The following is a 24,406-nucleotide window of genomic DNA, read 5'->3' as shown; positions in this document are numbered from 1 at the left end:
CATAATTCAATTGTATAAATGCAATTTATAAAGGAAATCATGTTTAATGTTTGAATTTTATCACACCAGGTTGGATGCATCTGTTTCAGTTACAAAATCGTCCTATTTTCTCAGGATTCGTGTGGCAATAGCAGGACCCCTCCAAAACATTTAAAACAATGTAGAATCACAGAGAAATAATAATAACAATAATAATTGATCAGAAGCACATGGTATTGAGAACCTACAGGGGGCTTGCCAAGTGAAGTAGTGAGAGTGTGTGTGTGTGTGTGTGTGTGTGTGTGTGTGTGTGTGTGTGTGTGTGTGTGTGTGTGTGTGTGTGTGTGTGTGTGTGTGTGTGTGTGTGTGTGTGTGTGTGCGCGTGCATATCCCTGCGTGTTTGTGTGGATTTGTGGGAGGGGGATAGCATGCCAAAGCAGAGCTACTTTTATGCACTTGTTGTGAGGCCTATTGGATAATCGTGCTGGCAACCCCTACATTGTATATGGCATGAGCAGTTGCTGAGTGGCTGGGGAGGGGGGAGGGAGGGGCGGAGGGAGGGGGAAGGGAAGGGGTAGGGAGGGGGGGGGGGGGCGGGGGGGGCGGAGGGGCGTAGGGGCCAAGACACGGGGGTTGTTGTGAAGGGTGAAGGCAGAAGAGAGGGAAGGAGGAGAAAGGGTTTGGAGCAGGTGGTGGCAAGCCTCTGAGTGAGGTGCTGCCCACTTGGGGCCAGCTGGAAGGAGAGAGACCTTCACACACACTGAGCATGCGGCAGTCTTCTTATTGGGGCCGGCAAACGCACGCCACACCACTGTTTGTCTTTGGCTTTTTTTAGACATATATGGCGGCGATGGCTTAGATTAGATGACTCGAATGCTATCATGGAACCAAAAGCGATCACGTTTTTAGAGGAGAATGTTAGTTTAGGTTTTGGGTGCGTGGCTTTTGGATAGCTTGTTTGCTGCCCTCCCGGATTCTAGGAGTTCATGAGATTGCTTTTGTTGAGGAGAGACAGAGTTTCAGGTTTTTGGAGTTTGAGACAAATTCAGTCATTGGATCTGATAGGCTGATGGACTAAACTGACGGAGAGAAGCCAAGCTTTTTGAATGAGTAGATCCTCCATACTGCAGATTGTTTCTCTGTTGTCTGAATCAGTGAAGAGTAGAAGTGGCACACTGATCTGTCTGGCTATTTAAAGTGTATTCATTGGTTCACCTGTTATGCAGTTATATAGCATTATAGTTGGTTATACTGTATGTTTCTGTATGGATTTGGTAAATAGAATCAGTGTGAACAGTAGACTATGATTCATATGGTTCAATATGGTTTCAACTTTAAACAGCACTGGACCTGGATTTCTTTTGATTTAGTATATCTGGTATAAGCATCAGACTTTTAAGCTCAGCTACACAGTGGTTAACAAAGGACAAGAGTTAACCACAACAGTCTGTATAATACATAGAGCCATGGGAATTAAATAATGTGTGAGAAATGTAGATGAGCTGAGATGTCACCCTTTGATTCAGAATTTGTATTTCTTACTCGTAATATATCTCGTTGTCTTTCCTCTCAGAAACGCTCTGATGTAAACTCATTGGGAATCCCCCACAATCCCCAAAATGCTAGACAATAGTATCCAAATCGATCCCAGACTAACCACACATTGAGGACAAGTTTATGTGTGGGTATGTGTGTTTGTGTGAGTGTGTGTTTGGAATGCTCCTCTCTCCACCACCCAGCTTTGCTCTTTCACTTCCTCATATAGTCCAGTGTATTTTAGAGAGAGAGGAGAGCTGTAAATGGAAACCCGGATCAGCAGAGCCGCACCTGCCGTTCCACAGGTCGGCCTGACCGTCGCCCCAGTGCCCTGCCGGAGGGGACACGACTGCTCGCTCTACTAGAGGAGGCACCTACTTTGCTAACCGCTTGCATAAGAACTAGAGGGGAGGGTGGGGGGAGGCATAGTTCACACCATAGCGCTTCACACGCATACTTGTAGCGCTGTTTATAGCGGTGTATGTTGACGTGCTGCGGTGATAAAATGAATTTTTGTTTGTTTTTCGGTCAACTGGAATTATTATGAATTTCAACCATTGGGGTTGAAATGCACCTTGGGAAAGGACTGTTTTTTATAATACCGGTGCATATCTCTGAGTGAGTACACTCACTCAGAAATAGGCATATAGAAGATTTAAATAATCGAATGCAAGATTTGCCAATAGGTGTGCAGTAGGCCTACACATCAAGGAGCTGAATCACAAGATCTGCTGTCCAACTTCGGATATTGATTTGGCGAAATGGCCAGTTACCTGAAGAATCAGCGCCCTCCATTGACTGTCTGGTAAATTACATAGACTAAGGTTCCTTAGCCGATGCAATAAAACGAGTCTGATCGATAGTGGTGCACTGGGAAAAGTTTTTTTTGCAGGGATGTGTAAATAGTTTGATACCGTTTCCCATCTTGTCTAGATCATATGAATATGATTCATAAAGATGTTTTTTCTTTTAATGAGAAGTCTATTAATTTATACCCATTTTTATATAGTAGCCTAATACTATACTTTTACTGATGTATAGGACACCGCTACTCCCTCCCATCATTATTTGATTGTGCAACTCGAATGTGTGGTTGGTACTATAAAGCATTACCATCATTATGTTTCATGAATTATGAGGCTAGTGTTCATATACCCTTGTCTTCAAAAGTGTGTGTGGATTATAACATTTCAAATAAAGTGTCAAATGTTATAACACTCACTGGGATAGTCTGCGACCAATGATTTAGGTTTTATTCTACGAAGATTTGACCAATATATCCACATCTATAGTTGTATACATTTATATATTAGAATTATTCCTTTATGATTTTCATAAAAAAGTAATTTTAAAAAGGTAAAAAAATAAGGCAAAACATTGTGTTACACGCTACATTACTTGAATGAAATAAACTTCACTGGAATACCAAATTCAGTCAAACTAATAATCAAATAGCACACTTGTTTTGATTGGAGAAAACAGGGAAATAAGTGAGAAGAAGTTTTTATCCATCCTAGAAAAATAACAAAACTATTTCCTTTTTTAACGTTGCCCTCTTGCCCCTGAGAAGGCATGGTTAACTAGATGTAATGTTTGAATTAAAATAAAGAAAAAACTGTGCTTTGCTTGAATTAACAATCTTCATTAAATAAAAATAAAAATAACACAAAATAAACAAATAAAGGTTCTGTGGTACTGCCTGGTTCCAGAATAATGGATACTAACAGTAAACCCTGATTCTGCCACAATACAAAAAACATTGCTCAGAACGAAATGGTGATACACCAACTGATAGTGATGCTGATGTTGTAGTGAGTGGGTAAAGATCTAGGTTATTCACGATTGGAAAGAGGACCTGAATACTCTTTGCCATCCACTTCACAGTTTGGTTACGTAATTTTAACCAACTTTAAATATGCGATTTTGGTTTCATCTTCCGAGAAACAGAGAGCTCTTAATCAGCAGGAAGTGGTCTTACTCCATTAATTCTGTGTAATAAAACGCTTGTGTCTCAGTGTCTCAGGGTAGGGCCTCCTTCTGCTCCTCGAGCAGAAAGGCCTGTTTCTCCATGAGTTTCCGGAACAGTCCGTGTCTGTCGGCGAGCAGGTCTGCGTGTCGGCCGCACTCTACCACGCGCTGTGAGTCCAGCACGGCGACCGCGTCCGCGTTCTGGATGGTGGACAGACGGTGAGCGATGATCACCACCGTCCGGCCTTTTGAGTGGGGGAGAGAGGGGGGCACGGAAAGTGAGTCTCACGGCAGTATGAAGGGACGAGACTCATATTCAACGGGAGGGACGACATTAGGACAATCTGGACCTCTGGGGGGGGGGGGGATGAGAAAGGGGAAGAGAGAGAGAAAGAGAAAGAAAGAGAAAGAAAGAGAAAGAGAAAGAAAGAGATAGAGAAAGAGAAAGAGAGAGAGACCCACCTTCCATCAGACGCTCCAAGGCCTCCTGTACGAGGAACTCATTCTCTGCATCCAACGCACTTAAAGGAGACATTGGATGGGAATTAGGTTTGGCACTTAGCCAAAGCATTAGCTCAATGAGCAATGTCCAAACTAACTACTGCTGTTGCTGAGGACTGACACATCCAATCATTTGAAAATCGGGAATGAATTTACCCTTTTATTTTTTTTTATAAATCTTTTCCAAGATTTAGTTATTTCACAGATTGATTTTACCATAGCAAGCAATATAGATATTTTTATTTTAATCACACTAACCTGGTGGCCTCATCCAAAAGTAGGATCTTTGGGTTCTGTGGATAGAATGCACAGTGTTTTTTTAGATCACCATTAAGATTCATGCAATCGTCATTTCAAATAGTTATTCTTTATGCGTCTTTTCTCTACGCGTTACCTTGAGCAGAGCCCGGGCGATAGCGATCCTCTGTTTCTGACCACCTGGACATAAAACACAAGGCTTTAAATCAAGCATTTCAATCACATCCAAAAGGTTGCAGCATACCAACTCAAGCCACGTTACACCAGTCATGAAGTGGTACGATGTCCCCGTGAGCTCCCTCACCTGACAGCAGCACCCCCTTCTCCCCCACCACGGTGTCAAAGCCCTGGGGGAAGTCCTGGATGAAGCCGTGTGCGTTGGCCATCCTGGCTGCTCTGTACACCTCCTCCGCGGTCACGGAGGCCGGCTCCACCGCCCCGTACGTTATGTTGTCCCTGATGGAGCAAGAGAACAACACTGGCTCCTGGTAGAGAGACAGAGAGAGACAGAGAGAGAGAGAGACAGAGAGAGAAAGGGTCTTGTAGTTTGAAATGATTCAACAAACGGTATGTTTGAACATGAAATGTTAATTGGTCCAGAACTGGAAGCTCCTTTTGTATTACCTGACTGACGGTTCCAATCTGACTCCTCAGCCAATGAGGATTCAGATCCTTCAGGGCCCACCCGTCTATCGTGATGGTCCCTGTGGGAGGAGGAAGAGCAACTCAGTCTCAGAGCCAAACCACCTCTGTGCTAATCTATTTGACTAATGTGATCAGGGGAAGGAAATACCTTTCCAACGCTTTCCTCCCAATTTAATTCAATAAATATTTTTGATACATATCATACTTTTTTGACGATATATCATGTTTGATACATTAATTAGCAGGTAGGCATAAGGGATTTTGCTCAAGGATGCATAATAGGCCGACTTGGGACATTGGGATCCAAACTCAGAACCTTTCCCCGGGGAATCAAACACCCACTGCTAGACCATAATGCTGCAAATAAAAACACAAACAGTTCTTGAATGTAGCTAGAAGACCAGAACACCACTGGGCTTCCCCGCTCACCTGCGTCTGGGTCGTAGAGACGGAGCAACAGAGACACCAAGGTGGATTTCCCAGAGCCGCTGGATCCCACCACGGCCATGACGGACCCGGCCGGTACCAGCAGGCTGAGGTCACTGAAGATAGGGGCCTCCTTGCGGGTGGGGTAGGAGAAGGTGACATCACTGAACTCCAGCCGGCCCTTGAGCTGGTCTGCTGGGATCACCGAGCCCTCTGTGGCCAATGAGAGGCAGGAGGGTAGAGAGAGAGGGAGTTCAAGTGGCTATACCCTTACACCTTTGGGATTTCTCTATGTACATCCGACCAATGTTAACATTCCCACGTGAAGCCAATCAGACAGGCCTGGAGGGGATGCACAGCAACATAAATAGTGTCAGTCTTCTGCTCGCGCGTGTGTGTGTGTGTGTGTGTGTGTGTGTGTGTGTGTGTGTGTGTGTGTGTGTGTGTGTGTGTGTGTGTGTGTGTGTGTGTGTGTGTGTGTGTGTGTGTGTGTGTGTGTGTGTGTGTGTGTGTGTGCGAGTCTACATGCGTTCGAACTGACCATCTATTGAGAACTCTGGCTTCCTGTCCAGAAGCTCCCAGAGCCTTGTGCCAGCTCCCAGGCCCTTCATCAGCTCAGAGTAGAAGGAACTCATACCTGGCATCACACCGGGAAACAAACACAGGAACCACATCATCAGGTGAAACAACACAGAGAGTGCTAGATCAGATAAGGGCTGCCTATTCAAACTGTCTACTGTCTATTGGATACGGCGTATAGTACCTGCGATGCTGATGCCGACCCAGAAGGCGTACATCAGGAAGGAGGAAAGCTCCCCCATGGTCATGTGCTGATTGGCCATAAGCAGGCCTCCTTTGTACAGCACGGCGAGGATCATCAGATTGCCACTCAGACCTGTCTGCAAACAAACAGCCAATAGGTAATCATGTGGACACACGGAACCCAGAGATATTGGGCTTCAAAGTGACAGTTTGGTTCAAACCCAACTGGTTTCTAGAAATGTTTTTATGCAGAAAAAAAGCAGAAGCCAGTGAGTTCATGAGCCAACTCTGAGGGATTGCGTCATCAGTGGGCCACAGAGTCTGGTTTCTACCCCCATGTTGGGACACAATTATGTAATAAACTGACAATAAAACGCGCGCACACGCACACGCACACGCACACGCACACACTTACTATTCCAAAGAAGCCAGCTTTCAGTACAGCCTCCTTCTTGGCCAGGCTGAGAACGAAGTCAGTCTTCTCTGTGTAGCTCCTGACTTCAGAGAGCTCTTTACCAAACGCCCGGACCGTGCGCACGTTGCTGATACGCTCCTCTGCCAACTGGAACCACAAGACAACAAACACACAATTACTTTAATGTTTATTATATGCATACAAATGAAATAATAGATTCTTGGAACATCTGCTGCTTAGTTAACAGACCGAATAAATATCTATTCTTCTTCTTTCTTTCTGTGTTTTGTAACCTCCGTCCACAATTGAAATGACTTTGAAAGCCGTCTCCTAATCTCCAACACTGGCCTCACATATCTTGTGATGTGATGCAGACTTCGGCGGCCAGCTACATAGGTCTGGGCATGTGATTCACAAAAGACAGGAACCGAAAGGAAAGGGTCAAGAAACTCTAGACTCTGTACACGCTAGTGTGGGATAGGGCTGCTCGATTATGGACAAAATCCTAATCACGATTATTTTGGTAAATATTGAAATCATGAATATTCAAAAGAATGTTTTTGAGTTTGAATACATGATGCATTTATTCAGCATTTATCTCCCAAAAAAAGCGTTGTAACTGAGAGCTTTGAAATATCCCCTTAAAAAAGAAAAATATACAAATATGTATCCAACTGTTCTGGATCAATTTCTATAAAAAAATGTAATGAATGAAATAAATATACTTCAATAAAGTGACTCGATTGTATCAGTTTGGAGATCGTGATTACTTGCACAGCCCTAGTGTGAGATGGAACTGGTTTTCCTGTGGACAGGTTAGTTATTCTTTCTGACTGGTTCAAATACCTGTGTGGCCTCTGCCAGGGCATCCTGGGTGCGCTTGGAGATGGCACGTAGGTATCGGCCATAGACCACAGCCAGCAGAACCATGGGAGGAACCACCATCAGAACAAAGCCCGCTAGGCTGGGGGAGACGTAGAACTACAAGAAGGGGGTGAAGGGAGGGGGAGGGGAGAACCACATGAATACAGTGGGATAACATTCACTCTTTTATTGCATACTTTGTTATGCAATTAAAAAAGTAAATTTCCTGGTTCAGGTTAATGATTATTTTCCTTGATTCCTATTACAGATAATTCATTAGATGTTCTGCTTCTTGTTGCAGTGGAATAACCTTACTTCCTGCTCTCTGCTACAGTATAATTACTTGAAATCCTGAGCTCCTTCCCTCGTTAACTCCTTCAAGAAAACTCAGCGAACACTTCTGCAGCCTAGTAACATTAATGCACAAAAGAGAACGACTAGAGAAAGGACGGGATATCCTGAATGGAAACCGTTGAACTATGAAGCGCTAAGCTAAGAATGAATGATTAATAGAGTTATTAATTAAGATGAGCTACCAGAATGATTTAGGAAATCAAAGCAACTCAATTCACTGATTAATTATCATTCCTCATCCCTTTAGGATAAGGCCTAGTTATTTTTTTCACTAAAGAATAGGTAATATAAACCTAATTCTTGCTAAAAGACAATACAACAGCGCATTCTCTTTTTTCTATTCTTTCACTGGGAGAAAAGGTTTTTACTCATAAAAACACATCTTGATCATCACAGCTGAATCAAATGGAGTTTATTATTCCTATTAAAAAGGGAGAGTTTGTTTAAAAGGGGGAGGACAGGAAGGAGCTTATCTGTCCTGACCTATCAGAGTGGACCTTTGACCTCCAGGTTCTTACCATCATGCTGACCCCAGCCGCCGCCTGGGCAACAGCCCTCAGTCCATCCGATAGGTTGTCGGTGATGGAGCGGCCGACCATCGTAGTGTCGGACGACAGGCGGTTGATAAGCTCGCCGGTGCGGGAGCGGTCAAAGAACGCCACTTCCTGCCTGAGGATGGAGGAGAACAGAGCAACGCGGAGGTTCCGGACGATCTGTTGTCCTGGGCGGGGATAGAGCCATGAAAGGAAGGACACATACGTTTTGAGGAAAGAAAACTGTTGCAAGCATTGGGGGTTTGACCATCCGTTCGGGTGATTTAGTTTGATCGTTTTGATGTCTGATGAAAGGTAACAACTCTTTGTTTTTTCCACAACAAACAAGTCATTTCTATTTCCCTAGGCAGACGCTTTAATCGAAAGCAAGCATCCTTAAGCTGGATTCAAACATGTCATTTAGGAGGAGTGAGGTGGACACTGGGGATTCAAACTTTGAGTTGAACACCCTAACCACAAACCACCAAACACACATGTCGAATTTGAATCCACTTCTGCTATTACTTCCTGTTTCTACCACCTGTCTGCGTGTTTCTTCATTGCTCCTACTACACATCATCATCATCATCATCATCATCAGAGTGCGTACTTCAAGACCATCTCTCCATCGTCTCCCCTCACCTGAGATCTGCATGAGGTAAACTCTGGCAGCGTTGGCTGCTCCACCGCAGAGAAACACTCCAGTCAGCACCGCGCATAGCGAGGTCAGGGACACTGCAATGGTCTCCATGTCGGAGCCAGTGGTGTAAATGGTGTCGATGACCCGGCCCAAGAAGAACGGGGCGGACATCGTCACTGCACTGGATACGGTCAGGAAGCCTAGTGCGGCTGAGGGGAGGTCAGGGTGAAGACATTCAAAAAGCTTAACAATGGGAACAATTTGAGGACAAAAGCTCCTACTGTCTAAGAACAATAAAAGGTTAAAAAGAAGGTTGGTCCCAATACTATTGTGTTAAAGTATGATGCGTTAACTTCCTTCTTAACATATATGTCAGCACTCCCATAGCCATCCGAATAGCTCATCACCACATAGCTCTACATAGTTTGAAGGTCAGTCCAGTAAATTGTAAAGACCATCAGACAGTTCCAGTAAGCGATTAGAGGCATAACGTTGGCATACAAACAACACATACCCGACAATCTCAGTCTCTCAGGATAAGCGAGTTTCAGAATCCTTTTCACGTCATCCAAGGGAAGGGTTGTCGGAGGTTGGCCACTGCCACTCTCCACTGGTGTTTTTATTGTGGTTTCTTTTGAGGAGGCAGCCGAAGAGCTCTTGAACACCACTGATGTGTGCCCTGCCGTCCATGGCTTTTCAAGCAACAGTTGCGATCGCTTGCAATCTCGAAAGAGAACCCCAAGTGCGCTACATGGCAGTACTGATACAGTGCTACGGTGGTGACCCCGATGAGTCACATTCTCTGGTGATGGTTTTCCAGTCCCATTGCTCCAAACATGTAGTCCAGCAGCATGACTCTTCCTGTGGTCTAACAATAAACATCTATGTACACTGGGGTGGTTGATTGTGCGTTTCAGTAAATGCACCCCACTGGTGCATCTCGATATATCAAATAAAAGTCGCATCGTCTGTTGCTGGCAAGCAATCCAGTAAAGAAAGAAAAATCAACGTATAATGCAGATGTGAATAAGGTTAACTGATCATGTAATGGAAAGATGCGTTCCTTTAAAAGGCAATTTGTTGATGTCCACTTGAAGATTTTCTTTGGTAAGCAGCATTATTCACACTGTCCTTGAACAAAACTTGAAGTGTCCTCAAAATTAGGCGGTTCCGGTGGTATTGTTGAGTTTTGACGGTTATGTCCATTTTATCTATGTTTCACAGCACACTGCCATATCAACTGAGTTATCTCCGATCAGCAGTGGCAAGTTAGCTACAACACCCTGCCTGTCAGAGTCATCTGTCGCCGAATCGGTAGGTGGTCGGCAGGCATGTAGACACACTCAAGTGATATCATCATCTTAACAAACGGATTCAATCCATACAAACTCAAATCATGTGCACATACATACCACTACGTGTATGTAGGCGAAACCGATGTCATAATGAAAACAGAAAGGTGACCTGAGAAAGAGCGACTCCGCGGATGCAATCAAATCAATGGCAGTGACGTAGACGGCAACTTCTTCAGACATAAAGAGTTGAATACAGATAACGGGGTAAACAGGTAAACCAGGGATATTGTGTTTAACGATTTTTTTCATTCAGAAATGGGTCTAAATTAAAAGCACGTAAAGTACAACAAATAATTTCCTAGAAACCTTTTATTTTTTAATACCCTACCTAGAAGTCTTCTCTTTAATAATAACATCTAAACACATGTTGTATACAAAATAGAATTAAGTTAGATCAAGTAGCATTTACGTAGATTTCATGTTTTTTAAATTTGAAATATTTGTCTATCCATAACCAATAAATCACAGAAATTATTATTTTTGTACATTTCCAGAAAATTCCAGTACTACGAAATAACAATGCTCGATTGCTTTCCCCTGGCCTTAAAGTGAAGAGGTGAAAGTTGAAAGGTAACGGACATGTAGCGCACCCACAGGCACACGTGCAGGTTCTATTACATGTTATTATCATTGTATGGAATGCCATAATATTCGTGTTATATAGTCGAAGGTTAACATGTTGATATTCTAGCTTTAGGTTTGGCAGCCCATTGTACAGGGGTTCCTCTAACGGTGTGTTTGGTCTGTTTGCACATGCTGGGATAGCTTGGTATTTGTTAGCATCATAGTTCTAAAGTTGCAGGAGATGCAGCAATGTGCTGCAGCCAATGATCTGATTATGTATCTAGTCTCAATTGCACAGAAAGGTTGAAACGTCGTTGGGTAACGTCTGTAATTAATTGGGTGGGAATTTACTCACGTTACGAGTATAATTTCGGAGATCCGTCAAAAGCTATTCGATTTCCCTGTCAAAACTTTAAATTGAAATGTATCCCGCTTTTTCTTTTACCACTCAAATTAGCAGCAGAGATGGCTGCCATTTATTCTGGGATCCACTTGAAGTTGAAGAGTCCAGGGACTCCATGGGAGAACAAGCTGAAGCTGGCTCGGTTTGCCTTCATCTCCCCCCAGTGCCTGTTGCCGAACAAGGAACAGGTAACAACAACCATGTCATTGATTTTTTTCACGTTATTTTGCAATGTTCGTGTATTCAAATCATATATGTTGCATCTTGGAATATGGTACCTTTTTGTTTGCATGTATGTGTGGTTCCTGTCAGTTCTTTATACTGAATGCGTTGCCATGTGAATTCATCCATTGATAGTTTCCGATGTTATTACAGTATTATTATTATTATAACTGTTATTACCGTATATAATAACAGTTATAGCTACACATATTTTACCATGTACATCATTGTCACCCACCATAGGTGCTACTGGATTGGACCACACATGCTTTGACAGGATTCTACAATAAGAAGGTGGAGTTCTCTGAGAGTGTTCTAAAGGGACTGTGGTGTTACCTTGACGATTTGCTGCACAGCAAGAAGCTTCACTCCCTGTTGAGCCAGGGTAAAAACATCACCCTCAAGCTTAATGTGAAACAGGTACCATTGATCCATGCGTACACCACATGCATGCACGGAATGTACACAAATTGTGAAATGATTGTGGAAAATGTGATTTATAATGTTAATGCTATTGCCATTTCACCTACATTTTTGTAACAAATTTCTGAACTATTGTGGATTTCCACTCCAAGGATGAATTCAATTTATGTCTATCTAGACTAGATACTAGGCTTGTTCTTGTGCTTCACCTACACCCTTTCTTTCTATGTTTTTCCCCAGGCACTGCTTGATCGTCTACAGGAGTGTTTGTGTGACGGGCCTGAACCCTCGGTGTCTCTATCGACACTGCTGAGCGTGTGTAAAGGCATCCTCTCCTCCCCAACCCTCTCATCCATCCTCACCACCAAATATGAACTCTTGGCAGAGCTCATGGCTAAACTTTGCTGTTTGGCCTGTCACAAACTACAACACCGGGACTCTGCGCCTCCCGCTCTGGCGTCCAAACCGGGCTCAGAACCTGCCCCGTCTCAAGATGAACCCACGCTCATGTTTGAGGTTCTGCTGCAGGTGCTGTCGTGTTATCTGTCAATTCAACGGCAACAGGTGAACGCCCATCGCGTGTTTACCGTCGTCACCAACCAGCTGCTACAGCCCGTGGTCCTCCTGAGGCACCTGCTGACCTCTGCCGAGCCCACGCCGTCGCTGCCCTCTCAGCGCCTTCGCCCCCAGCTGAGCAGAGACATCCGCGGTAAAATGGACTCCATTCTCCAGCTGGCACTCTTCCCTACGGAGCAGCTGGGCTCCTACAAGGAAGAGCTCGTCCCGGTGAAGGCGGAGACCGGGAAGGTCGGTCCCGGCGGGGCCAAGGGCCAACCGAAGCCCCTGAAAACCATACTGACCAAGCTAGGGGCCCAGGGCTACTGCGATGCCTCCCTGCATTATGCCGTGAGGACGAACGCCTTGTCTCTGCTGTTCAAGCTGTGCTTGGACAGCTATGGGAAGGGCGGTACCGGTGTCAATGAGGAGCCGAGGATGCTCTGTTTCCGTTTTCTCACCCACCTCCTTCCTGCCTTAGACTTAGGCCTGGGCTCCTCAGCGGTGCCCGGTCCCTCTGACCAAACCACCCAACCAGAGAGCTGGAGCCAGGCCCTTCTGACTCTGGAGAACCTGCTCAATCAAGCACTGTCTTCAGACATCTATAATGTAGCGGCAGACCGGATCCGACACGGGGAGGTTCAACTTCTGTTTTACAGAGGGCTGGTCCAAATACTCTTCAGCCATGCCCAGCAGAGGTAATTCATGCATGACAATACTATTTAATATGTCATTTCTTTAAGGCGGCATGATGTTGCGTGATGCCACCCTGTGGATCCTTACTCAAAGTTTGTTTCCTGTGTTGCAGCATCCCGGCCTGGTACCGCTGTCTGAAGGTGCTGTTGGGACTCAACCATCTGATTGTAGAACCGGAACTGGACCAGCTCTTGTCGTTGGCATGGGTGGATTCGGATTGCATGGATTCCAGGGTCCAACGGGCCAGACAGGTAGAAATACAGCACACAGTTCACATGATTTCCTTTGGGGGAAAGGACATTGAAATTATATATATATTTTTTATAACAATAAAATGTAGTAATAATTAATAATTTCAACTTCTGGTTTAGTTCAACAATAAGATTAATTTGTGCTCAAGTTATAATTGGGATTTTTTTCCATCTGTGGACTGGATACATATTTAATTATCTTCAACTAAAATATATATGTCCCTCAACAGCTGCTGGTGTGTAACCTGCTTCAGACGTACACCAAACTCCACCAGCTTCCCCGCCTCTTCACAGAGCTTCTGTCCGTCGTCTGTTGGCCGGCGTCCGATCAACTCCGCCCGACCCTGTTGACCGACGAGATCTGCACCTCCATCAAGACCTGCCTGCTCGACACGTCCGCCTCCCAGGCGACGGAGATCTGCGCTCTGACGCTGGAGAGCATCAACAGGAACATTCTACCTGACCTGCTGGACAACCAGGGGGAGGACAAGGAGTCTGAGATGAGTGGAGAGGAGGCAGGCGCGGAGGCCGGAGACGTGAAGATGGACCAGGGCGTCGGCGTGGAGGAAGGGGAGCGAGGCGACGCGTCCCTGAAGCTGCTCTCCCACAGCCAGCTCCTCCACGCCGTCTTGTTCAGCCTGAAGACGCTGGACAACGCCTCCCCCGTCCCGCTGGTGAGGCAGACCACCAAACTGATGGGGGTCATGGGACACCTTGTGGACACTCTGCTGAAGCTGGTCACGTCGGAGAGTACTCGGATGGACACCGACGACGACCCAAGTACTTCCAAGACTAAGGAAAGCGAACCAGGCCAAGACACGGAGCCTTGTACCCAGTGGAAGCAGAAAACCACAGAGGCGGCGCTGCTACTGCGCTACACCTGGGTGGAGGTGGACGCTCTCTTCCATATACATTGCAGCAAATACACGTCTCTCGAGTCGCCCCAAAGCCCAGCTCTAAGCAAGACCGATGACCAAGAGCTACCCAGTACTTTAGTGCTAAGCCGCTTGAAAGAGTTTCTCTCTGGTGAGGTTTTGCCGGGTATGTTCCTGCCTTTCCCCTCAAAGTCCTCTGATAGCACGACCAGCGGGTGGCTGCTCAAACTCCTCGCCTTGCAACAATTTAAGAAAGTGCTGTTAGACTCCCATCTACTGGCCAAAGCTGAAACTGCAGCAATACTGAGCAGTGCAGCGCAGTTTATTTTGGCGAAAGAAGAGCTCTTGGCAAGCTTGGAGAAGGAGCAAGACGCAGACAGGGAGACGAACAAAGGCCCAAACTCCTACCCTGTGGCGCACTGGTTTCTGGTCACATCAAGTTTACCCTTAATTGCTTCCTATCTATCGGTGGGAGATGAAGGCTGTGTGGCAGACGTGGTTCTCCGCTCAATGCTGAGCAGACGGACCAAGGAAAACACGGGCTGGCTGCCGGTGTTGTGTGGCAGCCAGTCCATCTCAGCCATATCCTCCCAGCTCCTCCAAAGCCACTTCTACGTTGAGCTGCCTTCCCTGTACTCTTCCACAGTGAAGTCTCTCACTCAGCGAATCATCACGGTCCTTCAGATGTCCCCCGAAACTGATCTCCCGAAGAAAGGAAGTCCGCCGAGCCCATCGGACAAAGCGATCCAAGCCCTGGCCGACGTGGAGGCTTTAGTCGAGGTGATACTGGGATCCTCTCAGACCAGAGAAGCTTCCATCGTGGTGTCCCACGCACGGACACAGGAGCTCCTCGGCCTCATGGACCTCGCGGCAAACCTCAACCCAGACGGGATCAACGCCGAGGACCTCACCCACCTCTTTCTCCTACTTCTCTTCGTTCTCACGTCTACCACCAGCCCGCCAGAGGGGCCGGCGGGGGAAACCGATAACCCGGGGAACGACACGCTTTTTCTGGGGAAGCTGCTCGGTCTTCTGACCGGTCTGATGGAGGGTAGCCATTTTCAAAGCGTGCTGAAGCAGATCCATGGCAGTAGCGTTCTGCAGGCGGTTGTGTCGTCCATCCTCGCGAGAAGTGGCAAGGCAGGACGTTCCTCCACAGGCGACAGTGGCTGGATGGATCTGGTCAAAGCTGTCCAGGGCTTCATCAAGTCCTTAGTCCACTGCATCATCATCAGAAACAGCAGCGTCCGCCTGAACCTTGACCAGTTTACATCCTACCTCGCCAGCCAAAGGATTGCAGGTATGGAAACCATTTTGCCTCAGACCGAACCAAGTACACCCACAGTAACCGTGTCTGAAGCTCCAGAGGCCCCAGACATTCCCTCTCTTCAACTGCTGCTGGCGTCGCTGACTTCCTTCTCCAAGACGATGGCGCGTTGCCTCGGCAGAAGCAAACCCATGGACCAAACGTTGTCCGAAACGATACGGAAATCCACGGCGGCCCTGGGGCCGATCATCGAGACCGTCCTCAAGTCCCAGGCGGTGAGCCGGCCGGCCAGCGTGCTCGGCCAGGCGTTTCTGGTCGAGGTCGTCACCGTCATGCTCCAGTGTGAGCTGTCCGCCGTACCTGCGGACCCGGGGGCGAAACCGAGCAGCGCGCACACTGCTCTGTACCACAGCTTCTGCCAGCAGATCCTCAAGGAGATCCACTCGGCGCCGCGGCCCAAAGACTTCCTGCTCTCCTCGCTGCGCTTTCTGTCTGCCTTCTACTGCATGGTCAAGAGGAACGCGGGAGAGAAGAGCGGAGGAGACGAGGTGGACGAGCTGTTCACGCGGATGCTGCAGACTGTGTTCACCCTGCTGGCAGGTATGGAGCCTTTCATAGCCATTATGTTGCTGTAATGATACTGTAACTGTTTTACCTGACGTCTGCGGCCTCTGAACAGCCCCGGTTTGTATGCGGCTTTTCAGTATTTCTTTGTTGTCGTTTTCTCTCCTGTGGATTGCAGCTGATTGGCTGTCACCGAGTGATCTGTGTGGGTTGGAGCCGGCGGTGGAAGACCTCTTAGGCCACCTGCTGGATGGGAGTACCACAGGACAGTTCAACCTTCTGCTACTGCTGATCAGAGAGGGACTAGACAGTAGCAAGCTGGAGGCTGGGAGCTACAGGGTAAGAACCAACTCGAAACGAGGGCTTGGGAGTAATTCAGTGGCATTGTATTGACTTGCAATTACAATGGGGCTTAGTGGTGTCCAATGTACTCATAATAAAGAAGACAATGAGCTTGACAGTTGGACGGTTAAGAGAAAACTCAAGAATCCATAAGCCAATTCACAATCTTTCCTTATTATTTCTTTCGATGGGCCCAAACACTAGTCACAAGTAAACGTATTACAGAATAACCGATCAGCTTTCAAAATGCGGAGGTGTTTCTTCTGGTGGCCATTGTACGTGAAACGATTGATCTATTGGAAAGCCACGTTGGCACATGGCTGCTTAAGACATGGGGACAATAATAGAAGGGCTTATCTTGATTATTTACCGAGGCATGCTTCGAATCAACCTGTGTAATTGCTTGTTAACAAGGACAGTGGTGTTGAAATAATTACAATGTCATTTATGAACATAAACATCTGGAAGCTCTTGGTGGGCAACACCACACTACTATGACTCAGTCCTGGTTCAAACTGGTTTGTCTGTATCCAGCCATCATGTCACTCTCTACTTACGCCTTCCCCGAAGCCTCCCTCCCTCCCTCCCTCCCTCCCTCCCTCCCTCCCTCCCTCCCTCCCTCCCTCCCCCAGTGAACAAAGCATTCTTCAGCATCATGTAATGACTGAGAGAGCGTGTGTAATTACATGCTAAATACAGACACAATGGGTTCCTATCACAACATCCTCATTTTTCTTTATGGTGTAAGTGTCTTGATATCGCTTCGGATGGAAATATATTTTAAATAACGTCCATAAAGTTGCATTAGGGAATTGAAGTGATGTGAAGCCTTGCATCTGCATTGAAGCCTAACATTTCATAAATATATGTGCAGCTCATTTTGAAGAAGTCAACAGAAAATCAATAGCAATCCGAGGCCACAGTTAATGTCTTTCGAAATATTTCACAATTAATTTCACAAAGTACTGAATATGTGATAAAACTAAAGAAGGTGGTCTTCGATTTTTCAAGGTACCCTGAAATCACTCGATGATCCGTTTACTATATATGTAGGGATATATTTCGGGCTTGGTGTGACTCTGATGGGAACCATGTGCAGGCTCTGTGTGAGTTGCGTCACATTCTGATTGGGTGGTCATCTGTTTTCTGCTAGGAGGTTCTGTCTGCCGTCACGACCACAAAGCTCCTGTCACGCTGCGGTATGCCTGAGGCCTGCTCCAGAGCGCTGTGGCTCATCGCTCCTCAGATCATCTCCTCAATGGTGGTGAGAAGAACACACACACACGCCCTCCCTCGTCATTCAGGTGTTCGCACAAGCACGCAGGCGCGTGCGCACACGCACGCACACGCACGCGCACGCACGCACTCGCACGCACCCATTCCGTGCGTTTGCTTAAAACTCCACCTAACTCTGCCCGACTCCCCCCGTGCACTAGTTCGTCGTGAGGTCATCCAGCCAGGACCCGACCCTGTCCCAGGCCCTCACCGTGCCCACGCTGACCTCCATGACGTCGCTGCTGAACCAGGGCAAGGGGCTGATCTCCAGCCCGCACCACGTGACCCTGGTGCTGGCCGCGCTGCAGCTGGTTCCCCTGGAGCGGCTGCCCTCGCCCGCCTACCGGTCCACCTTCCACGCCGTGCACGAGACTCTGTTCGCCGTCGTCAGCTGCCATCCTCAGGTACGCTCCGTGACCGATGGGCCCCTGGGACCCGGGATGGGCGTGGCGTTTGGAAAGGCACAGCAAATATTGGTTTAGGTTTCCCTCCTAAACAAGCAAAGCGACTCCAGCTTTTTGGAAGAACGACATTTGTAAAAACGGATTGAAAGCTGGAGGCAGCACACTCAGCGGATTCTTTGAACTTATGGCTTATACAACCTGCAGCCCTTCAAACAGACAGCCCTGTGAACATCCTGGTTTAGAGGACGCAGTTAAACTTTGAACACGCTTTACATGGATCGTCAACCTCCGCTATGTTGTTTCGACCTGGAACATGTAGCACATATATCTTGTTCAGAGTTCGGTGGGTCTAGTCACGCTTACAGGTTCAAACGCACTGCCTCTTCTCCTTTATCAGGAGGAGAGGTAGCTGTCGGCAATAAATCTGTACAACAGGGCTTGTTACTCATGGGACGTTTTGTTGGCGATACTCTGCCATTTTGAGAGGACTCAAGAGAGTTGTAGTAATGTCAAATCCTTAACCAACGTTAATATACCGTGACCAATGCCAACTTTCAAATATCATCAAATTTCCCCTGTCTCGCATGAGAAACGCTGTGGTAGTTTCATTGTCTGCCCATAATAATTATTATTTCACAATCAAGAATTAAGCAATGACCAAAAGTAAAAAGTAAAAAAACATAATATGAATAGTTATGTTGGAACACGCAAAGCTCTGTTTACACACTCCTTCTTTTGTTTAGGCTGTAAAAGACTTGCCCACCAGCATTCAGGCCCACTCCAGGTTACTGTGTGTGTGTGTGTGTGTGTGTGTGTGTGTGTGTGTGTGTGTGTGTGTGTGTGTGTGTGTGTGTGTGTGTGTGTGTGTGTGTGTGTGTGTGTGTGTGTGTGTGTGTGTGTGTGTGTGTGTGAGAGATATTGTTTCATATTGTGTGTGTGTGTGTGTCTAGCAGAATGTAGAGCGCTAGGTGGGGTGGAGAATAAGTAATAATGAATGAAGGGGAGGGGTGTTGGGGAGATGAAGCTGTGTAGCGTGGCAGGAAGCTGGCGTGCCACGGAGGCCTGGCATGGCCGGGGTAGATGGAAAGCGTTACCTAGATCCAGCTAGTGGCTTACATCACTCCCTCCCTGCGTCTGTCTCCTATAACACTCTGGCCCACCACAAGGCCTCCGTTGGCAGAAGGCGAAGGGGAGCTTGTGCTACGGCTAGCAATGTAATTCATAAACTACTTTTTTTAATTCATAAACTACTTTTTTTCTTCTTACTCCAAAAAGTAATATATTGAATTTGAATCATACGTTTGCTCCACTCCTCATTTGTATGACTGAATTGAGTTATTATGTTGGTACTGGTCATAATGTTTTTTTAAGCCCATTGTATTGTGATGAAATGATTTGTCGTTATTGTCGGACATTGTTTTGTTCGAAGCCGCCACATCGGTCCTCATGCGAGACAGGGCGCAACAAACTGTTTGGTGGCCTAAATTACGGTATATTTACGTTGATTTAGGATTTGACGGTAATTCAACTCTCTGGATATGACCTTGGTATCGCCGTTAAAAAAAGAAATCCCATGATGCATTGTGCTGTAAAGGTCCTACAGAGCCCGGTCTGACCTCCCGTCTGTGTCCGTGTTCAGGTGCTGGTGAGCACGGCTCCAACCTTTCTGACGGTGTTCTACCGGCTAGTGGCGTCCATCATGCACGAAGGACGGCAGAAAGGAGACAGCGACACAGGTGAGATATCAATTCAGACATGGACAATCCAACCGGAGCTTCTTTTTATGGCGGGAAAAGGTTGAGCAGCGTGGATTTCTCGAACTTGACTGCGAACCAACTTCCTCATTTCACTTCCGAACGTGATGTGTGTTTTCTCCTGCGTCCGACGCATGTGTAGTCACCGTGTTTAAAAAGTGCACCTCCACGCTTCTTGTCGCCGTGCAGGTCCTGACGGGGACGTGTACCTCCAGTGCTCCATGCTGCTGGAGAGGATGTACACTCACATCGCCGCGGCTGCGGAGGTCTTCACCAACTTCGCTCCCTTCATAGTGTCTCAGTATGTCACCGAGCTGCAGAAGGTAGACTCACTCACTCACTCACTCACTCGCTCACTCGCTCACTCGCTCGCTCGCTCGAGGTTGTACTGCTCTGACTCTAACACACATTTCCACACTCATCCACACTCATGCACAGTTTCACGGAAAAACCGAATAATGTAGCCGAAACCCAGTGACTCTGCTCTTCCTGTCTACTTTGTCTGTGGTCGAACGTGTAGCACACACCAACTGGCAGTTCAGTACAGTTGTTGAAGGGAGGGACAGACAAACAACCAAACAAACGCTTCCTCTCCTGGCCCCCATGTTTGCACATCATATATTTATAGTGTACTTTCTAATTCCGTTTACTAACGGAGAGCCCATGTGTGGTTTATGGACTCGGCTCTGCCACCACCAGTCTGGATGTTAAATGACGCCAGCCTGACTCTGCGCTTTCCACCCGCGCAGCGAGGTGTAGCGTCAGCGTTCGCCCGCCTCTGGCCGGCTGAAACCGGCCACAGAGATCCAAGTGGCCTCAGGGGGCAGGCCAGTAGTGCGGCAGAAGAGGATCAGGGGATTGAAAAGCAAACGGGGCGCAGCATACAGGCGGAGACTAACCTAAGCATTCTGTGTGAGATCAGTGGTGTGTTAAGTCATGTGGGGTGTTTGAATAAAATGCTCCTTTTTGAACTTTTCTTTAAACATGGATTGATAGAAAAATAATGATGTGACAAAACCGTACATGAAAGCCTCTGAAAAATGAAGGGTTTGGTTGGTCCATTACGCAAAGGTGTTGAATAATAATCGGGCTAAAGTGTCTTTTTTCAAATGGACTCAAATCCTAACGTAACTCTAAACTAAAGGGCTCGTGGAGGGTTTTCTTCATGTATTGCTCTCAAGTAGGGCTTCGTTCCCTCCATTGCTCTTCCTACGCCTTTTTAGATTTTCTTGTTAAGGCATAAAAAAAAAAAAAAAGTATTTCGTTTTAAATCATTGAAGAATGGATGCTATTTATGATCCCATTTCTCCTTCAGAGCTGTCTCTGGCCCTAATTAAACTTTCCACTCCGCTGCTGGCGGAGTAGTATATACACTGAAATGCAGAAATTAGAAATGCAGGAGAAAAGGATATGGCTGGCAGAGGCCACAGGTTCCAAGCACCAGAGGATAATTAGCACTCCAGTAGTTTCTGTGTTGTATTATGCTCAGATTTATTGAATTATGTAGGGGGCATTTATCCTATCCTAGCTTTTGTTTGCCACAGCTAACTCCATGTCCTACACCCACTGCATTATTAGATATTTAATTGTATGTAATATTAAAGTTAAGTAGTGTTGGTTTACGATACCGCTAAATGCAGCAGTGTAAAATGGGTTGTAGACGTTAATTGATCTCTATAGCGACCTTATATAATGCGGATGCAGAGAGCTCTGTTGTGCACTAGAGAGAGTCAGAGGAAAATATGTCAACAGCTCAATCCCTTCTGAACCAGACAAGAACACTAAGAATCACATTGACATTCAAAGACCTTCGGCACTCTGAAAGACCTCCAAACTAGTGTGCTCCATTTACACTCAATTTGTGAGTGGACTTGCAGCGCTCTTCCTTGTTTTGATCAGTCAGTGTATTCCTAGTCGGGTTTCAGAAAGCATGGTCAGCTATGCTCCAATCCTCCTGATTTTATAATTCCTTGTTTTTGTTATTTTGTCAATAGAAGGATGTAGACACAAAGGGAAATGCGTGTTCATAAAGAAAATAATCTGGGCTCCGACAAGTTAATGATTTATGATCTGTTTTTAGGGATCCAAACTTTTTCAAACGGTTACGCCTGACAATAATAAACTCAAGGGGAGACTTCAAATATATTTTTCTATGTACTTCCCTCCCTTAACATCAACACTCTTCTCTCCAGGTCACTCTGCGCCCCGACGTCAAGCTGCGTGTCACGGAAGGGATTTATCAGATCATGGACCTCTGCATTGAGAGAGATATCAAGTTCCTGACGGCCGGTCTACAACCCGGAGTCCGGGAAGTTTTTAACGAGCTTTACGCTAGCTACAGCCACTACCACAAGGCTCAGAGACAAGGAGAGGACAAATACACAGCAGCCTAGGTAGCCGTGCTCATCGTGGTTACTTGGCATTCCAGTAATTCATGTGTGAACGATCTCTTGTCCCAAATGTACGTGTGTAACATACAATTTAATGAAGGGCTGTTTTTGAAAGTCACATTTTGTAACTGTTTAGATTGCTGATTTAAGAAAATGAATATAATATGGAGTGTATTATTAAACGCCTGTTTTATGTACTTGTAATGATTTTGTCAGTTTCGATTGATAACCAGGAATTGCCTGACGAAAGATGCATCTTTGACATCTGCCTCTTTGCTGACTAAGTTGTTTTATTAGCTTAAGTAACTGGTAATGACCTACTGGGCTGTGCCTTCTTCCTATCTTCCTATCTCCTATCTAAGTAAATACCTAATTTCTCAGATGGAAAAGAAAATGCCTCTGAAACGTCAGACTATTATGCTGAAGCTGAGACTGCACGGCCACCTCCCTTCTAATGTCAGTTGGAAGATTGGTTAAATGTCTATCTAAATCACTGTGTAGCCATAACACTGACATTCTCCCATAACCACGCACAGCTCTGCAACACTGCAATACAAGTCTGTCTCTACTCCACCTATTCAACCCGTTGGACTGCCACAACTAGGCTTGTAGCTTGCTCGGAGCATGTCCATCTACATACTTCTCTTCCTCCATTAATATTATTAATAAATAAAAAGCGTTTTGCTACAATCAAATGTTAAAAGTTCAACCAATACGTTGTAATGCTTGCAAAATACAAGACAACGTACACATTTCTGCGAATACCTCTGCTTTTAGGCAGTGGCTCTGCCAAAGGAGGTCTGACTGTGGGGATCATGCCACCCAGTACAATCGATGACCCTCCCCCGTTCATAAATGCATGTTTATGCTTCAGTCTGACATTACCTTGTCAAACACACTATCTCTTGCTTCTACCTCCAACGCCACCAGTCTCACCTGCCTCCTGTTCTAAAATCAAACACTAATATGCGGTATGACACTTTGTAAGGTGTTCTGCATTTACCAATAGGCTCCTCTCCGGCGAACTGGTTTTAATAGTTTCATTTCAGCTGTTTAAATCGTCAGCTAAGAATAGACACATCCGCATGGAGACTGAAACCAGGTAATCAAATTGATAAGCAGCAGTTGCCTGCTGCTTTGTGTTTTCAATTGTTTACTCAATCTTGGAGAAGTTCCCAGATAGGTTTACAAAGCTCACCCCTCCTTCCAGATTAAATTGTTCACCTGGTATATATCAAAAACGATCTACAATCCTACATCCTCTGGTTGGATGCATTCCTGTCCGCGGTTCCTGGAATCGTCATGTGTTCCTGAAACTACACAATACACCAAAAAACTGTTTGGCAATCATAACACCTGATCTCTGGAGACCTCAGGAAACCAACCAGCTAACCATAGAGGAAGTAGTGCAAATTACAAGGTTATTGGAGGAGCGAAGGTTAGACAATTCCATTACTTGAGGTTTTACCTGCAATTGAAACTATTGATGGACTAACTTTTACAGTTGAACTCTGACCTGCTCTTAGAGAGGCTTTAGGTTTCCTGTTCAAGTTTCAAAGCCATAATCTTCAGGAGAGTACGATACATATTCACTGTCTTGAACACATTGCGATGATATGTTATATTAAGACACAAGGATATACAATAATAGAGTCTAATTTTGATTTAACATTACAACAGATATTGCCTACTGAGGTGCAATGTTTATGTCCTGTTGACTTCCACATGTGGGCCTATTTTAGGTTGGAAAAATATATATATATACTACTCCACTTAGTCCACATTGTATTGCATTCATTAGAAACATGTGCATTTCTATGTCTGCTACCATATTAATTTAATGTGTCAGAATTGACACTGTTCCAAGTACAAATTAATTTCCATCATCTTCTAAAGTGCCTCTGGCTGTAGGTCAGAAAATTTTAATGATCTGCAGGACAGAGAAGCTAATTGTGCAAGCTGTAGCCAGAGAGGGTTCAGGCAGAGATGAAGGTTAGCAAGGAATGCAAATATGTTTCTTCTTTCTTTTAACCTACATTGATTATTAATATGTGGGAATTATCTTGTTGACCATGCCAGGCCAGGGTACGTTATCTCACTCAGTAGCAGTAGTCTTGACACAAAGAAAGAAATAAAGAAAACAAGTTAACAAATTAGATGAAATAGGCTTGAAAATGATATTGTT

The 24,406-nt window shown here is 45.8% G+C and overlaps 2 protein-coding genes across 9 annotated transcripts; one reads left to right on the top strand and one right to left on the bottom strand.

Annotated features, from left to right (window-relative positions):
* Positions 1-2,301: 2,301 nt before the first annotated feature.
* Positions 2,302-10,374, bottom strand: abcb10 (ATP-binding cassette, sub-family B (MDR/TAP), member 10). The gene is made up of 14 exons (XM_056608134.1): positions 9,396-10,374; positions 8,884-9,090; positions 8,227-8,429; positions 7,337-7,471; positions 6,491-6,637; positions 6,077-6,212; positions 5,855-5,950; positions 5,317-5,526; positions 4,867-4,946; positions 4,547-4,727; positions 4,379-4,422; positions 4,243-4,277; positions 3,946-4,004; positions 2,302-3,728 (listed from the first exon to the last, which is right to left on the bottom strand). Exons 1-14 carry the CDS (start codon positions 9,844-9,846, stop codon positions 3,535-3,537), a joined length of 2,178 nt encoding a protein of 725 aa, XP_056464109.1. The 5' UTR covers positions 9,847-10,374; the 3' UTR covers positions 2,302-3,534.
* Positions 10,375-10,784: 410 nt separating this feature from the next.
* On the top strand, positions 10,785-22,541 carry urb2 (URB2 ribosome biogenesis homolog). 8 transcript variants are annotated; one of them, XM_056608170.1, is made up of 12 exons: positions 10,785-10,806; positions 11,261-11,391; positions 11,669-11,845; positions 12,089-13,101; positions 13,212-13,350; positions 13,581-16,092; positions 16,235-16,395; positions 17,552-17,662; positions 17,835-18,077; positions 19,717-19,813; positions 20,021-20,154; positions 22,024-22,541. In XM_056608170.1, the coding sequence occupies exons 2-12, from the start codon at positions 11,266-11,268 to the stop codon at positions 22,222-22,224; spliced, it is 4,914 nt and encodes a 1,637-aa protein (XP_056464145.1). In that variant the 5' UTR covers positions 10,785-10,806; positions 11,261-11,265; the 3' UTR covers positions 22,225-22,541. The 8 variants fall into 8 exon arrangements, with proteins under 8 accessions (XP_056464145.1, XP_056464142.1, XP_056464143.1 ...); XM_056608167.1 differs by having other exon boundaries at positions 11,258-11,391; XM_056608168.1 differs by lacking the exon at positions 10,785-10,806 and adding an exon at positions 10,811-10,844 and having other exon boundaries at positions 11,258-11,391.
* The last annotated feature ends 1,865 nt before the right edge of the window (positions 22,542-24,406 follow it).

The sequence above is a fragment of the Gadus chalcogrammus genome, chromosome 14, assembly GCF_026213295.1.
Source record: "Gadus chalcogrammus isolate NIFS_2021 chromosome 14, NIFS_Gcha_1.0, whole genome shotgun sequence".
Lineage (NCBI taxonomy): Eukaryota > Metazoa > Chordata > Actinopteri > Gadiformes > Gadidae > Gadus > Gadus chalcogrammus.
This window is presented reverse-complemented; position numbering and strand designations above follow the sequence as displayed.

Bases quoted from the DNA above. Each gene is read 5' to 3' on its own strand.
- abcb10 (XM_056608134.1), bottom strand. From the start codon at position 9,846: ATGCGACTTTTATTTGATATATCGAGATGCACCAGTGGGGTGCATTTA. The intron at 9,091-9,395 runs GTATGTGTTGTT...ACCTCCCCTCAG, and splicing joins TGAGAGACTGAGATTGTCGG to CCGCACTAGGCTTCCTGACC. The intron at 4,947-5,316 runs GTGAGCGGGGAA...CTCCTCCCACAG, and splicing joins TCTCTACGACCCAGACGCAG to GGACCATCACGATAGACGGG.
- urb2 (XM_056608170.1), top strand. From the start codon at position 11,266: ATGGCTGCCATTTATTCTGGGATCCACTTGAAGTTGAAGAGTCCAGGG. The intron at 11,392-11,668 runs GTAACAACAACC...CACCCACCATAG, and splicing joins TGTTGCCGAACAAGGAACAG to GTGCTACTGGATTGGACCAC. The intron at 18,078-19,716 runs GTACGCTCCGTG...GTCCGTGTTCAG, and splicing joins TCGTCAGCTGCCATCCTCAG to GTGCTGGTGAGCACGGCTCC.